Source organism: Pocillopora verrucosa, chromosome 3 (assembly GCF_036669915.1).
Source record: "Pocillopora verrucosa isolate sample1 chromosome 3, ASM3666991v2, whole genome shotgun sequence".
NCBI classification, from domain to species: Eukaryota; Metazoa; Cnidaria; class Anthozoa; order Scleractinia; family Pocilloporidae; genus Pocillopora; species Pocillopora verrucosa.
Window position 1 is genome coordinate 13,228,727 of NC_089314.1, and position 15,374 is coordinate 13,244,100.

At 40.3% G+C, this 15,374-nt stretch overlaps 1 protein-coding gene across 2 annotated transcripts; it reads left to right on the forward strand.

Moving 5' to 3' along the window:
- Positions 1-3,488: 3,488 nt before the first annotated feature.
- LOC131786514 (monocarboxylate transporter 10) lies at positions 3,489-14,427 on the forward strand. Of its 2 annotated transcripts, XM_059103569.2 has the most exons (7): positions 3,491-4,074; positions 9,961-10,042; positions 10,730-10,843; positions 10,994-11,177; positions 11,575-12,149; positions 12,616-12,985; positions 13,307-14,427. In XM_059103569.2, the coding sequence occupies exons 3-7, from the start codon at positions 10,820-10,822 to the stop codon at positions 13,774-13,776; spliced, it is 1,623 nt and encodes a 540-aa protein (XP_058959552.2). In that variant the 5' UTR covers positions 3,491-4,074; positions 9,961-10,042; positions 10,730-10,819; the 3' UTR covers positions 13,777-14,427. The 2 variants fall into 2 exon arrangements, with proteins under 2 accessions (XP_058959553.2, XP_058959552.2); XM_059103570.2 differs by lacking the exon at positions 10,730-10,843 and having other exon boundaries at positions 3,489-4,074.
- The last annotated feature ends 947 nt before the right edge of the window (positions 14,428-15,374 follow it).

Below are 15,374 nucleotides of genomic sequence, written 5' to 3' on the forward strand. Positions count from 1 at the left end.
TTCACTTCCAACCTTGTTTCTGAAAATTGATGTAGATGTTAAGAACGTGTCAGGGATGTAACTCCCAGCCTGACGTTAATGAGGAGATATTCCATTTTTTATTGCAATGTATAAAGCTATCGCGTAAAAACATTATTCATTATCAGGAGCCCACTATTCTTTATGATTTAAACACCAATGAAGTACGAAGTGACCTTTCACGTGGAAAACATGTTATCTTCACACTTCAAAAGATTATGCGTTGTTCTACTTTTAAAAAAATTATTTAAGTTAAATTATTTAGCATTTCATTGTTTTTTTTTTTTAATATGATAAATAGAATATTGCATTCGAGCGAGGTGAACAACTGAAATATTTTTTCAACGTTCGAAGAGAAATTTCCTATTTCCAAGCGGCCATGAATATCCTCTGTTGAATACCAACTAAAGTGATAATGACGATGACTGAAATGATGATGATGATGACGACAACAATAAAAGGACGAAAATGATGACGATGCAAAGCTGATAAAGATGAGAATGACGATGACGATGTAGATGAAGATGACGATAACGATGACGATAATAGTAGCGGTAACGATAAAGATAACGATAATGATGAAGACGGCGGTGACGGTAAAATAACACTGACGATAAAAATGACGATTATAATAGCGGTTATGATAAAGACAGCGATAATGATGGAGATGACGATGATGGTAAAATAACTCTGACGATAAAAATGATGATAATGAGGAAGATGACGGAAACGACGAAGATAGCAATAACATTAAGGTGGAAAAGTTCACAATAAAGATGACGATGACTATGACAATAATGTTCACGATGATGATGAGGATGAATAGCACTAACGATCGAAATAGCATAATAATGACTGAACCATCAGACGGTAAAGATGACGACAACGAAGACGACATTGATGACGATAACGTCAGCAACCACCCCTCTCCCTAATCTTCCTTCATATCTCAGTAGGAGACAGCACCACCCCCCCCCCCTCAGATCTAGAGGTGAGGGTGTTACACAATTGTCCGTGCTTTTATGGAGGGCCTGTTGTGGAAAAGCCTTGAGTTAAACTTCTATCCCTCTAACCCGCGATGAGTAATGATGGCCCTGACGACGTGGTTGTAGTCTGCCTCGCAGTTACTGTTTGGTTTCGTCAAGGGTCACGCTTTCTCCTCGACGGTTACGAAATAATGAAAGTATTTAACTCTTTAACTCCTGGAAGAATGTACATGTAACTTCTCTCTAAAATATGCGTACATCTAATTGTAGCTGCATAATTCATTTATCTTTTTTCTGAAATATTCACTCGTAGTTATGGCAGCTCTTCATGTGAGTATTCAGTTCCCGGATAATAACAACAACATCAGCGCGCAAAGCACACTGGTTGAGTGTGGTCCTTTAAATGAAGCTGACCACCGCTTCCTTCGAGAAACCTCAGCTAACATGACTCTAAAAAACGATTATAAAGCCGTTCTTCACTCCACATTAGCACCAAGTGAGAAGGAAGCATGAACCGTGACAAGACCAAAGTAACAGTTGCGCAGGAGACTTAAACGAGCGTGACTCGGAAACTGGATGTCCTAGGTAACTTATCGTTATCATGATGTATTTCGAGTCCAGTTTCCCGGAGTGCATGACCATCACGTGAATCGCCGTAATCCGCGCATGCAATCAGAACGTGACAAGTAAAAAGCCGTTTAAAATGCATCCTTCCAGTTCATTGCTATCAAAACTAGTTTTTCTCGTTTTGAAGTGAAAATGGTTGTTGCATTGTAGGTAGAATATGGCTTAGTGCTAAAATACTATTTTTATATGACAACAGCCAGGTGCTCAAACTAACATTTACACACATTTGTTTGAAACAAATCTCTGGCTCTGTATAAAGAGGTAATAAATGGGGGGCGGGGGGGGGGGGAATTGGAGTAGAAGCGGGTAGTAGGCTCTATGTCTGTGGAGTAGATCGAAGTATATGCAAGAAAAATGGTGGGACATCAGCGGAAGAAGTCGGAGAAGAACTCGTTCCGTCGCTCACCTTCGCCCTTGGAGTATTTCTCTTCGCTCACCTCGTTCCCCTGGTCGTTCCCAGAACACAGGGTCCTCGGAACACGTCAGGAGATAGGGTAGATGTACGCCTGATTCAAACCACACCTTCCTTTAGCCCGATAGGATATAATAAACACAGACTGCAATCCTGAAAAATGACCATCTTAGATTACAGTAGATCATGTTCTCAACAGAAATAGCTGTCTCCATCGAGCGAACCCTCTGTTAGAAATGTCTGCCGAGTTACAATTTACTTCGCAAGGTAATCTTCACGTCACGAGCAGAGGACCACTTATTTGTTTGAGAAGATGTTTGCAGGACCTTTCTCTTTCTTACGAGTCATGTGTACGTGCTCAAAACTTAAATCTCTTCAGAATTAAAACACTCCTAGAAATGGGATACAATGAGCGCGACCCGATAATTGAGATCTTCATCGCGTTTATTCAGAATGTCTAATGTCAATATTCTCCATTAAAAAAAAACAACAGCCATTTGATATAGAAATTGCAAACATTGGAAACATGTTCCAGACATGGCTGATGTCTTCTTTGAGAAGGTGAACAACGGAAAATCCAGTCAAAATCTTTTTGTCATTCATGTAGAGCAATGTCAGCTGTAATCTTTCCACCCTACACCCACCCTGACAAAATTGATTTGCAGCGTCAGATAACAGTTAGACTCGGTTATAGGTCGGAGAGCGCGTGCATGGGTGCAGAGGGGGAGGGGAGGGAGAGGGGATCAGAGTGAGGAAAGTTCTATGAATGTTTCGATGCATATGTGCAGCAAGGAATCGAAACTCAAGCGGGACTGGATGGAAAATTCCTTTGAGAACGTCAAGTTCAAGGCATTGAGATCAGTTATATTACGGTGTTGTCTCCAAAATTTCATAAATTTTTCTTTCAGAGCTTAGAAATACTTATATCTCTCCCTCACCGAGAGTGGGCACCTGATTAACTTGTTATCAAGTATAATTTTTATTAACCGTCCACTCCACGCATCAAAAACGTATTGATTTTATGGAAAAGACTCTCATTTTAGCTGAGAAAAAGGAAAATCTTAAATCCCGGCTCTAGTTTTTGAAGTGAAATTCGAGCGACGCAACTACAGTAGCGATATATTCACATTATCAGTAGGCGGTGACCCAATACATTCGGCTACGTAGGCAGATGCTGTGGTAATTAATAGGTTAGATGAAATTTGTTCTGGGAATGGTGCAGAAATCAGAGTGCTACGTCTTAAAACAGAGTAAGATATCGAATCAATGATCTTTCTCTTAGTCCGAGAACGTCCCTTGGTCTCTAACGATGTTTTCCCCAGGCCCCCTGGTAAAGATTTATGATTGACAATTGCTACTGGTTTTAGTAAACCTACCCTCTTGAGTCCGAAGTTCGAAATGAAACATTTTGCGAGGTTAAAAGCTCTCTACTCGAGGGAAATTCTTGATGAAAATATAACGCGTTTTCCAACAAAATCTCGTCGCTACATTTTCATGCAGATTCGCGAGGATTGAGATGTTTTCATGTCTAAGGACAATGCGTGGAAAATCCATTCGGTTCTTTGAAGGATGAGGAAAGCCGCCTATTTCTCAGTTTCATTTCCGGCTCTTGGCCTTTAGCATGCGGTGGGTAAACATCGGTCAAAACTCAACCGCATGCAGTAGTGTAGCGGAAAGAGTGTATCCCATTTCGTTTTGCTCGCTTTGGTGGGTATTTCTTCTTCTGTGCGAGCATACGTCGATGGAACACGAGTTGAAAGCTTAATTTGGAAGCGATTGCATCTCGGCAAGGTTTCGGAAGTCCCTTAGCGGTTGTTAAACAGTTACTTATAACGGACCCCTGGAGGCAGAAAGGGTATCCCATTATCCTGCGCAGCTAAAATTAGTGACTGGACAAGCCGGCTAAACAGGGTCCTACAAAACCAGTGCCAAACCATCAGGGAACTCGTTGCAGATGATCTATATCCGCTTCTATTCCACCTTCGACTGCGGAAAGCCGGCCTGCGCTGGACTTCGCGATTGCCAAGCAAGGTAAGGACTTAGAGAGCGGTATTTTATTTTTTCTTCAGCTGGCTTCGTTGATGCTTTCATTTCGTGCCGATGGCGTGGAAATTCAGGCAAATTGTGCGTGTTTAGCGATAACCTTTGCGGACTTCAACAGCTATTCGGAAGTCTTGGGTAGCGCGACTCCAAAAAACGCAGATAATTTGCGTAGAAAGCACGTATGTCTTTGATTTCATTTCGCGCAAGATCTTTGAGTTTTGACTTCCACCTAAGTAAGGTAATGCGTATATTTCAATGTTATTGCTAGACGTTGCCCCAAAAAGCAGTGTAGCTTTGCGCGCTTTCAAGACTTTCATGTTGCATGAATTTTTTTTTATTATAACATGAGAGTAACTCGACCCACGGGTCAGTGTTGTTTGCTTTCACTTCAGATAATTTTCGGAGAGGTATGATGTGACAGAAAAATTTCCGTCTTTTATCTAATCGCGGTCGAAAGAAATTACTTGAAGAATCTTAGGCAAAGTCAACTACGATTAGCTTTCGTTTGATGCAATAGAAATGAGGGTATGTGATTTATCTCAATGCGATATGAAAAATATATGCTTGCATTCTCATACAGGGCTCGTCTTCATTTGACAGAGGCTAAATTACATCTTGAAGCGATATGTAACATGATTTGAAAATTTATATATGCAAAGCATCAGGAGTCGAGGAGCACATTGCCCCTCAGCACAGTATGTTTTCACCTAGGGGAGAACCAGAATTCTTTATTTTTCGATTAAACCGGTTTTAAAATAATTACATTGGGAGTTTGACATATGCACCAACACGTTGATTTTTTAAGGGAGTAATCCGGTCTTCTCGTTGACTCCTGTTTAATTCACGTGCTTATAAAACAAATCAAAAGAGTTATCGTTTATCGTACATATTTTTCAAATAACCGGATTCAATTGTCTAAACAAGAGGCAAGAGCCTGTGGCAAAATTTCTTGATCTTAGATGATCTTGCAGATCATACAAAATTGAGTTATTTGTCAGAAAGAAAATATTTATATCCTCTCCTAACGGAACAATTGTAATCACTCGTGGCCATAGCAAAATTTAAAACTTGGATATCTATTATTTTACCTAGAGACAAAATTCACGAAGCACAAAGCCTTTCTGAAGAACATTCGTACTCCTGCTGTGATGGTCTTTTAAGAGAATTTTAAAATTCATCTCTGTGATAAGTTTCTTATTTCGTAGAATTCTCCTAATATTCGCTGTCTTGATTACGGCGACTTCCAGCTGATCAAACTTCGCTTGGCTTGATCTGAGACAAGCGTCACTTTCTCACAGTCATCAGTTAGTCACGCGTAAATGAAAATATTTTTTCTTCAAGTACTGGACTTGACGTTGTTTTATCTGGAGTTATAATACCTTTTCTTGTTAACGGAATAATGCTAATTTAATTATAAGTCGTAATTCGTCCGGGCAAACCCCTCTCTGCATCCCGCAGGGTAAAACCCCGATAATTTCTTTTCTTTCTTTCGTAACCTGCGCGCCATAAATTCCCGCCGGGAGAACGCGGACGGTCAAAACTGTTCTTATACGGTCTGCTTCTTTTAAGCTAAAGTTTGAAAAACATAAAGTCTCACGGAAACTATTCTGATCTTTTTTTATCACTCGTACTACAATGGAAGGGATCGAAATTTTGTGTCGATTGAAATTGTCCAGAAATATGCTGGAAACCCGATTATTTTCTTAATGAAAAATACACTCCAAAATGCTTCACCGCTAACAAATGAAACGGAATACGTCGCTTGGGGTATTTTCTCTATAAAGGAAGTTTTTAGTTTCTTTTCTTATCAGCATTGTTATCAAAAATAATTTGTTTAGTTTTATGATGCAACTACAGCTAAGATTGCATGATCAGCAAGGGGCATGTTAAATAATTACATTGACACAACTTTGACCAAAAATTGTTCGACTAGTTATCTTATAAGGTCAGCATCTATTGTCGATTTAAATATGGAAGGAAATTTTCTGAGAAGCATGGGGTATCTAGAATTCTGAAACGCCCCCCAAAATAAATCTGTGCTTACACAGTCTGACAAGCGAATGTTTCCACTTCAATTTGCCAAATGGCTAAGCGTAAAAAAAATTGATCTTTGAAAAATTGATTGTCTGCCGTGATGTTGCTTGTCAGATCAGGCTGATGTACAAAGATTGTACAAAATTATGACGTTTCATAACAAAACTCTTTTCAGGCATCGAATTGCAAACCTTGAATATGTATCTGGTCTGGCATTAGTGGATTTTACGGGAAATTCTTTAGTTTTTTGTTTTCTTCGCGGAAAAGCTGTTGATGTTTGCTTGGCAAGACTGCGAAGAAAATATCAAGCGTAAAAGATAAGATCGCAGTTTTGGGTGCACAAAAAGAAAAAAAATTGAAAAGGGTGAAGTTTAATTTAAGGAATCGGAGGAGTGTGGGGGGTGGGGATTGGGTAAATGTTGTGTTTGGGACCCCTGTGGGTTAACGCTGAAATATTCTGAACAAAACCGGAAAAGTCATGCGTTACACAAATAATGCGTCATTTCCGGCACTTGGTCTCTAGCGTCCAGAGGTTTTAGTGTAAACGAAGCGAAATATTGGAAAGAAATCTAGCAATGGGACGCTAAATGCAACTAGGCGACTATGTGACGCTTAGTAATGGTAACGAAAGTGATAGTCACGCCTTTGTAACACAGCATAGGTTTTGCGACTGTGGGCATCACAGGGAAAGTTAAATATAATGTGGAGTTGGTTTTATTACCGGAAAAACCGTGGGCGTAGCGTAAAATCGCTTAAAACGCGGGGGCAGTAAAAACCGGATAAAGGTCCCTCAGGGCTATATAAACCATGGTCTTCAGTATCTAGTACGTGTCGGCACCGGTATCCTCAGCGTAACGTTGTATTTTATACTTTATAGTGCCTCTTTTCACCTAGGTGTCACCTGGGGAAGTTGGTCTTTAGACTTTCAGTTTGTGGGCTCGCGAGTGACCCAAGGACGTGACTAGCAGCGCGTTTTAGTTCGTGGGTTTGAAACGAAAGCCGATTCAACGCAAGAAGGTCGCGGTCAATTTTTTATCCTATTTTGCGATGTTATCAATGCCACATAATGCATGTCAAGAATAAGCGTGTATAATCCAGAAAAAGGAGCAACAAAATTGAAGTATATAGTTTGTCACTAAAAATAGACCTGATTGTGCCTGACACTCGATAATTAGAGAATAAAGTGCCGCAAGAAATTGAATCGAAAGGATCTAGGCTTTTTAAAAACGCAATTTCCTAATGACAGGCACGCGGGGATCTCAAAACGATGTTGTGTTTCTCAAAGTTGTTTCGATGCCGTGGGACTAAAGTTGAGTCCACCTGATCACAGCATGGAGAAATGTTAGAGAGTATCACCTCTAATTTGTAACCTTGGCCCTTTTAATGGATTATTTCTATTACCGAAGTTCGTAAGGTAATCGAATGCCTGAGGCTTTCATGCGATGACAGGTTGGGAGATGTTTCGTGTGCTTAGCTCGCTTGTGCTTGTTTCCAAAAAAAACCTTCAGATTCGCCGATTCACAATTTGACGTTCGTGTAATAATACCCAGAGTGTAGAAAATTCATTGTATTGGAAGTAAAGGTGCAAAGGTTTTCAAACGTCGTCCTATACAAGGATGTTTTCTAAAGATTATTCCAACCCAATACCTCTTTATAAGTTTTTTCGTACACGAAACGCTTACCCTCCACAAATTACCTATTGCCTTAGGCTAGTGGCCGTTGTTTATGTCTGTTTTAAACATTAAATATCTTAAATTGGCCTTATCTACAAAGAAAATCTGTTGGAACATTTTAACTCTTCTTGTTCCATCTGGTGAAATGGTGATATGATATGAGGTCATGGCCTCCTTTGGCAAGAAGGGTGTAATGGGTATAGAGCTTCACTTCCAAGATATATGTAACATTTTTCTCTGGTCTGCTTGTAGCAGCCTTCAAACTAGGTTCCCGATTTTTAACCTTCTCCTAAGTCTGATTTTATACTGACATTTGCTTCACCTTGGATGTAAACCACACTTAGAGATAGTGCGACATAGAATATCATTTGAAAAAAGCTCTCAGATTTGAACGTCTTGGAGATGTTCGCATTAGCTTAGGAACGTTTAAGCAGAGCATACTTCGATTATTGAAGTTCCGTGCGCCTCTTTGTTATTCTTCGAAATTTAGTCGAGATTTCCTCAGTTTTATTTACAGCAGGAAAAGATTTGTTTGTGGAGCTGGACAGCTAATGGAGATCCCGTTGGTAAAGTTCAAACCACAAGGGCATAGCATGGACAGATTCATCAACTGTCGGAGAAATCTGAAACAGATCGTTTTGCTAAAAAATTGTTTTTTTTTTTAGTAGAGACATGAATCTGCTAGGTTGCTTCAAAGACTATAATCTGTGGAAAATACCTACGTGGCGAACATATTTAGAGTCAAGGACGTTCCCGCAAGATTAGAACGCTGTTAGCTTAGTGAGTTTTCGTCAAAACATCAGATAGGAATCTGACTCTTTATGCATAGTGTAGCTGTCGATCGTTATCGTTATCGGAAATTGATCACTCGAGCGGCATGCGTTTTGCATGAATCAGTGAAAACTACCTTTTCTGGAAGCTAGAAGGTTCTCATTTACTTCTCTGCCACATCTTTCCTGAGTACAAACTGTAGTAATGTCGAGCCTGTATTACAGGTTTATTTACTGATCTATCGTGATTTTATCACTGAGTAAAAAGATATGTCAATCCTGATCCACATAGATTATTAGATCACAAATATTAAAGAGGTGAGAATAAGGCTCACGAAAACCTCATGTCTACATATTAATATCACACACAGAGGGGAGATGACATCGAATTGAAACTTTCAAAGGTACCGACTGTTTAAACAAAATATGACAACGTTGAAAGTGTAAAAAGATGGACTGAATGCTAGCTATCAATACTTTTTGTTATGTGATATCAGTCTAAGGTTGACCCTTCTGGCCTTTAGACCACCTTGGAATTCTTGGTCAGTTCACGCCATATTTGTCCTAATCCATGCAAGGACACGTGCTGAGATCTGAGATCAAAGAAAGTCAGCTTTAGAGCTCGTTCTTCTTGTCCCAAGCATAACATGTTTAAGCCCCTAATTCAATGCATTTTGAAGAACTTGACTGTCCCTTGGCCATTGTTGGCCATTGTTGGCCACCCTTTGCAATCGTTGTCTCTTCATGATGTATCATTGCCTCTTCTTGGTTTTACTTTCTTACCGAACAAATTTTTGGAAGTGTCCTATGAGAAAAAAGTGTTGACTTTTATCCACGTTTTAGTAAACACATAATTACACAGGAGGATTAGGTGTTCCCTTATCCCAGAGATGAGTTATATCCCTAGAGATGGATCGGCTATTGATAAAATACTCTGAGGGAAAAAAGTTTGCATGAGAGGCTGACACGCAAAGCTGTCAGAGCCTAACGCGATTTCAAATGCAATAGAGGAAGCGACTGAGGTGTATTGCTACTCCCCCTGTAAGGAATATTAGTCTTTTGATGTTTGCCTAAACATCCGCATTTCGTCAAAGTTCCCTGAGAATGTTTGTGGAACCCAAGTATACCCCTAGGTGGACAGGAACCATCTGAGAGTCTCTTGTCTAACAACATGACACATTCGTCCCACTTAGAGCGCAATCCAAGCGTTCATTGGCGCCGCGACAACAGCCTGAAGGCCTAAGAGTATGGAATCGGCAAGCAACGTGAGCGTGCAATTAAAGAGGTCTGCGAGTGGGTTTACAATGGGTCTGCTGGCAGGCTCAGTATTAGGCTACCTCCCTTCCACGAAGACGAGGAAAACCTTACAATTTTCATTGTTGTTTCTCTTCCTTTAGTTTGGTTCCCAGAGTGGAGGAGATCTGAGAACTAGGCATCGTTTGGTAAGGAACGGGAGGTTAAGGCCATCTTTTGCAAAAGGTAAGTAATTTTTGGTGTTTTAACATCTACGAATAAATTCAGATCTTTGCTGAAAAAGTAAATATTTGCCAAAAAAAAACGAAAACAACTAACATACCGAAAAACCAACCGACAAACCGGGAAATCAACCGCTGACTAAGGAAAACTATATAATTCAACAAAAAAACCGTATGCGCATTCAAGCAACAGAGAAACCGACCGATGAACTGACAGATAGGGCCAAATTGTCAAACAACTGACCATTTTACCGACAAAGACCCAAAAACCAACCAACTAACTGGTTAACCAACCGAACGGCTAACTGACCAAGCAGTGGGCAATTAACACTGAACCAAATAACCAACTGGCTGACCGACCAACTGACCAATCAACTGACGGACAGATGGACTGACAGGTAACAACGCAACCAAGAGGTGGACATGCCAGTTTAACGACCAAGCAAACCATGCTGCCACAAATACACTTGATATCAATCTACCAACCAAGTAGTCAACCGTACATTTTACTTACCACCCAACAAACAAGCACAGAACACTTTATGATAAAACAAGAATTGCTATAGACTTCAACATGTACAATGTTGCAATGTACGATGCCAGCCTCTGTTAACTCAATATGAAAAACAAAATAAGGAGAAAAAAAAATTGACTGACACATCTCCATTACGAAAACATTTATTCTTCTTAGAATGAATCATAGCTCTTGTGCGATGAAACAAAATTCTGGCCTCATCTTGGTCATATCCATGAAACTGAGAGTATTGCTCAGCAAATCTGGATGCAAAGAGCTGTACATCTAAAGGTATAACATTCATTTTATACCACTTGTGTTTTTGCGAAGACTTTTTTGTTAAACTGAAAGCATTGAACTTTTTAATCTACGCTCGTTTTCAATGACGGTTTTTTTTCTCCATGTCCACTGACTTGTCATGCTGCTTTTTTCAATCGCCAGGCTTGTATAGAAATGTTGCTCAAAGGAAGTTTACGAGTGCCTGGCACGCTTGACGGTGGCCTAAGCTGGTTTGCTGTTCTTGGATCGTTTATGACACAGTTCGTTGTTATGGGAATCCACAATGTATTTGGCCTGTTGTACCTTGATCTGTTGACTGAGTTTGGAGAAAGTAAGGCGACTACAGGTAAAAAGGCCACTCCTAACCTTCCTTCACGAGTTTCAAACAGAATTTTGGCCTTCACTAGTTTATTTAGCAGTCAGGATGTCAGAGAAAGGTTTTTTAACTTCCCAAAGAACGGCTGCAAAAGAGACCATGCTTCCACTGACTACGTTTAGGATTGAATAAATGGATTTTTCTGAGAGAAGATGCGATTTCTGTAATTTCTTCCTCCCTATATTGAAAATAAATTCTCAGCTCCTCTTAGGGTTACTTTGGCTTCAAGCAGCAAAGCCATGCTGTAAACAAACCCTAGGGAGTGCAAAGTGAGCAATTTTTGAAATCTCGGGTTTCAGTAAAACTTGATTTGAAATTCTCTTGCTATGTATTGTTTGCTCAACATTTACTTGTTATTTCTATACAGCGTGGATAGCCTCGATCTCATTTGGCCTCACTTTCGTCTTGTCACCTCTGAGCTGCTTTTTGTGTAAAAGGTTTGGTTGCAAAGCGGTCACCGTACTTGGTGGAATATTGGTCGGGATTGGTCTTCTACTATCTTCCTTCGTCGACAACATCTTCCGAATGTACGTCACGTACTCGTTCCTGTTCGGCATGGGTTCTAGCATGTGTTACGTGTCCTCAGTTCTCGTTCTCAGTGGCTACTTCTCCAAGAATCTGGTCGTTGCTAATGGCATTGGCCTGGCTGGAGCTGGTGTTGGAACAATTACACTTGCGCCCGCACTCAGCCTGCTGCTGGATAATTTTTATTGGCGCGATGCACTTCGCATTCTCAGTGCAACCTCCTTGCTCATCCTGATCAGCGGTTTAATTTTCTATCTTGTGCCCGCGCCGTTGGAATTTAGCGATACCGAGAAGTATGATACGGAAGAGGAAACGAAACGAATCGACTTATCCTTCTTCAAGAACAAAGCTTACATCGTGTGGACAGTCGTTGTTGGATTGGTGTTGTTCGGGTTCTATATACCATACGTACACTTGGTAAGTGAAACTTAATTGTTCACTCTGTTGAAAACTGGTCGAAACATATCATTCCTTACTCCTCGGAGCTCATTCCCCTGAGTTTATTTCGATGCATTTTTCCTCGCTGATTGCTTCAGCAAAATTAACGTTATATCCCTCCCTCTGGAAATTTCTTTCAATTTGCATTCCATAAAGCAAAGGGGTTGGCCTTGGGAAAGGGCGGGAAAAAAGTGGCTGGAAGCGGGGGGAAATGGCTAAAGGTGGTTAGAAAACTGGATCACCTGATTGGCTGCAATATAGCGATATTTTTATTGGAGGGAACCATTATGTTACCACTCCAACTTAATTACGATGTTCTTTAACGCAAGGTGATACGCACTTACACAATTTGTAACACCATTACGATGCCAATTCCTGCGGTAAAGAGAGGATTTATCTCCATCTAGAACAAGCCATTCTTGATACGCTTTTTAATCTCTCGCAGGTCCGGCATGGGCAAGACCTTGGAATTCGAAAACAAGACAGTGCTGTCTTGGTTGGCTACATGGCGATGTCCCAAACACTCGGAAAGATCGTGTTCGGTCGAATTGCAGACCATCCTCGTGTGAATCGTGTGTACCTCTACCAGCTGTGTCTACTTGTGTGCAGTGTTCTCACCACTCTCCTCCCTGTATTCACCACCTACAGATCTTTATTAGCATACTGTCTCGTGTTTGGCTTTCACGATGGTTGTTTTGTCGTCCTTATTGCCGTCCTCACGGGGGACATAGTTGGGCGAAAGATGATGGGGACAGCTTACGGTGTCATGTTTTTCTTCACTGGCATTCCAATGATGCTTGGGCCTCCAGTAGCGAGTGAGTACTTATCATGGCACCTTGTACAATCTACAGCCATGAACCCTTTCACCCCCAATATCTCCTTATTAATTCTCCTCACTGTCTGCCATACAATTCCTATGATGTTAGTTCTGAGAACTTGGTATTGGATCAACCTTCTCTCTTTTCTTTGCTTTTGTTTCCCTATGCGCCCGTTAAGAATCAGAAACTTCCAAGAATCTTTTGTTTTCTCTCAGTGTTCGAACGATAAGGAAACGCTTAGAAAATAGATTTTTAACTGTCACAAATTTCACCCGAAAAATTTCCGCGTTGAGAAAATTGATAAATTTTTGTCAACAGGTTGGATGTATGCAATTTCCAAAAGTTACGAGCCTGCATTTTACATGGCCGGCGCTTTCACGACACTTGGAGTATGCCTGTTATTTCTGGTTCCTTTCCTACTTCCACCGGAAGTGGAAGAAGAGTTGCGCTCGCGTGCGTATGGTTTTCGGCAACGTATCCAATCATCTACTTCAAGTGAGGCGACAAGATCATGGACTCTAGACTCTGGGTCGTTTTATTCTGAATCCGAAAGGGGACTGGAAGATTACGAAAAGAAAGACTTGACAGTACCATTGGTAGAAAATGTCTTGGAAAGTGATATTTGCAAGAGACAATCCACTGACTCAGGACTTGGTTTTATCCTTGAAAAGTACTTCTCAATGCCAAAGTTAGAAAATCAAAAGGAATGCATTCTGGGAAATTATAGTGACTGTGCTAATGATGTGTGGATCCACTTACTGGACCCAAACAGAGAGACCATGGTTTAACATTTTTAAATTAAATAATCTATTTATCTTAATTTCAAAGGAAAAATGTCTTTTTGAGCAAGGATGTACGGACAAGAATTTGTTCAAGGGTGGAGCGAAACATTTAAGAAATCAGCGATCACAAAGGCGCCCAAAACACAGAGGCCACGAGACGGCAATCTAATTGGGATAGCCTCGTGCTTACCATTGTAAGAAACACTTCGCTTTCAATGAAACGTTTTAGTTTCAAACTCAAACTGTTTAGTCGCATTTTTCAAATTTTTCTCGTGATTTGTTCACTTTTTTGTTTGGTTATGAAAATTCGATTAGACACATCGCTCTTTTTTGCAGAGCGAGAGAGGAAACGTTGAATGCCGTCGATGAACTTTGATACCAAAATTATTTATTGTTCACAATAAGTTTGTCGACGACAAAGCCTTAAAAAGAGACAGAGTTTGTCTCTGAAAGAGGAAATTCACGGTTTACCAGGTTACGCTTGTCACGTCTTAAACAGTGAATGTCTTACGTTAGAGAGGCTGGCGAAAAGGGAAAAGGATTTTTCGCCCAGGTAGGAGAGTAAGAAACATCAAAATAATCCAACATAGAAAAGTTAGATAAACAGATTTGGTTCACTTTTCCAACAAAGGCGAATAAAATTTACCTGTCGAAAGATCCTTGACTGCCCGTCATTTTGTTCTTTCTCGGTGTGGTAAGACTTTTAACTCCTAAGATCTGTTCCCCTCGCTACTTACCAAAGGAATAGGTTTCTTTAACGAGATGGCACCTTCTCGGTGATATAATTGCGTCTTCTCAACAATTCTCTCAATAATACATTGATATCGGAAGAGTTATATTTTAAGTACTCACCTTGGCTAGAAGATGAAATTTTCTAAGAAAGAGTTCATAGCTGTGGCACAGAATCAAGACAAAACATTTTCTCGTTTAATGACGTGAATCGTGAAGTTTAAAACACGCGACGAAACGATCTACACCTCGGCAATAAAAATCATAAACTTGAGTCAGATTTTTGTAGTTTCTTGAAGTCGAAGGAGCTAAATGTTTTCACTCGCGCTTTGCCGAAAAGTGGCTTTCTCTTTTCTTGACCGTGAACATCTAGTGTTTAAGAGATCTAAAGGCGAAGAGACATTATGACACTTCGTATATCGTACGTGCTGCTCTTATTGAAAAGGGCCTGGAGACTAGTTAATTGCAAAAGAGGTGTTCCGGATGCACCAGAACTGTGCGCACGCAGAAAAAAAAGTATTTGAAGAAAACTTCGTTTACAAACTTATCACTGGGAGAATTCGTCTGGTTTTTAAAATCCCTTCGAAAGACTCATTATACAAGACGAGAACAAGAATACTTTACGACCACAAAAATGTCTCTGGATTTCAATTGAATAATATATACTGATTTACTGCGAATATTTAACAGTTGAATGAAAGAGAAGGAGGAAAATGGCATCTTCATTTTCGCATAGTTCGTTTTAACTTATTGCGATGTTTCAAAAGAATAGTAATATTTCAGTCATTGCTGTTACAGACAGTTCCTTCGTTTTGCGTCAATCTGTCTTGCAGTTTTGTGGGAGCGGTTTTGTGTGCCCTTTGAAGCATCAAGCG

Coding starts and splice junctions, on each gene's coding strand:
- LOC131786514 (XM_059103569.2), top strand. CDS start 10,820: ATGCAAAGAGCTGTACATCTAAAG. Junction 10,844..10,993: donor AAAGAGCTGTACATCTAAAG/GTATAACATTCA, acceptor TTCAATCGCCAG/GCTTGTATAGAAATGTTGCT. Junction 11,178..11,574: donor AGAAAGTAAGGCGACTACAG/GTAAAAAGGCCA, acceptor ATTTCTATACAG/CGTGGATAGCCTCGATCTCA.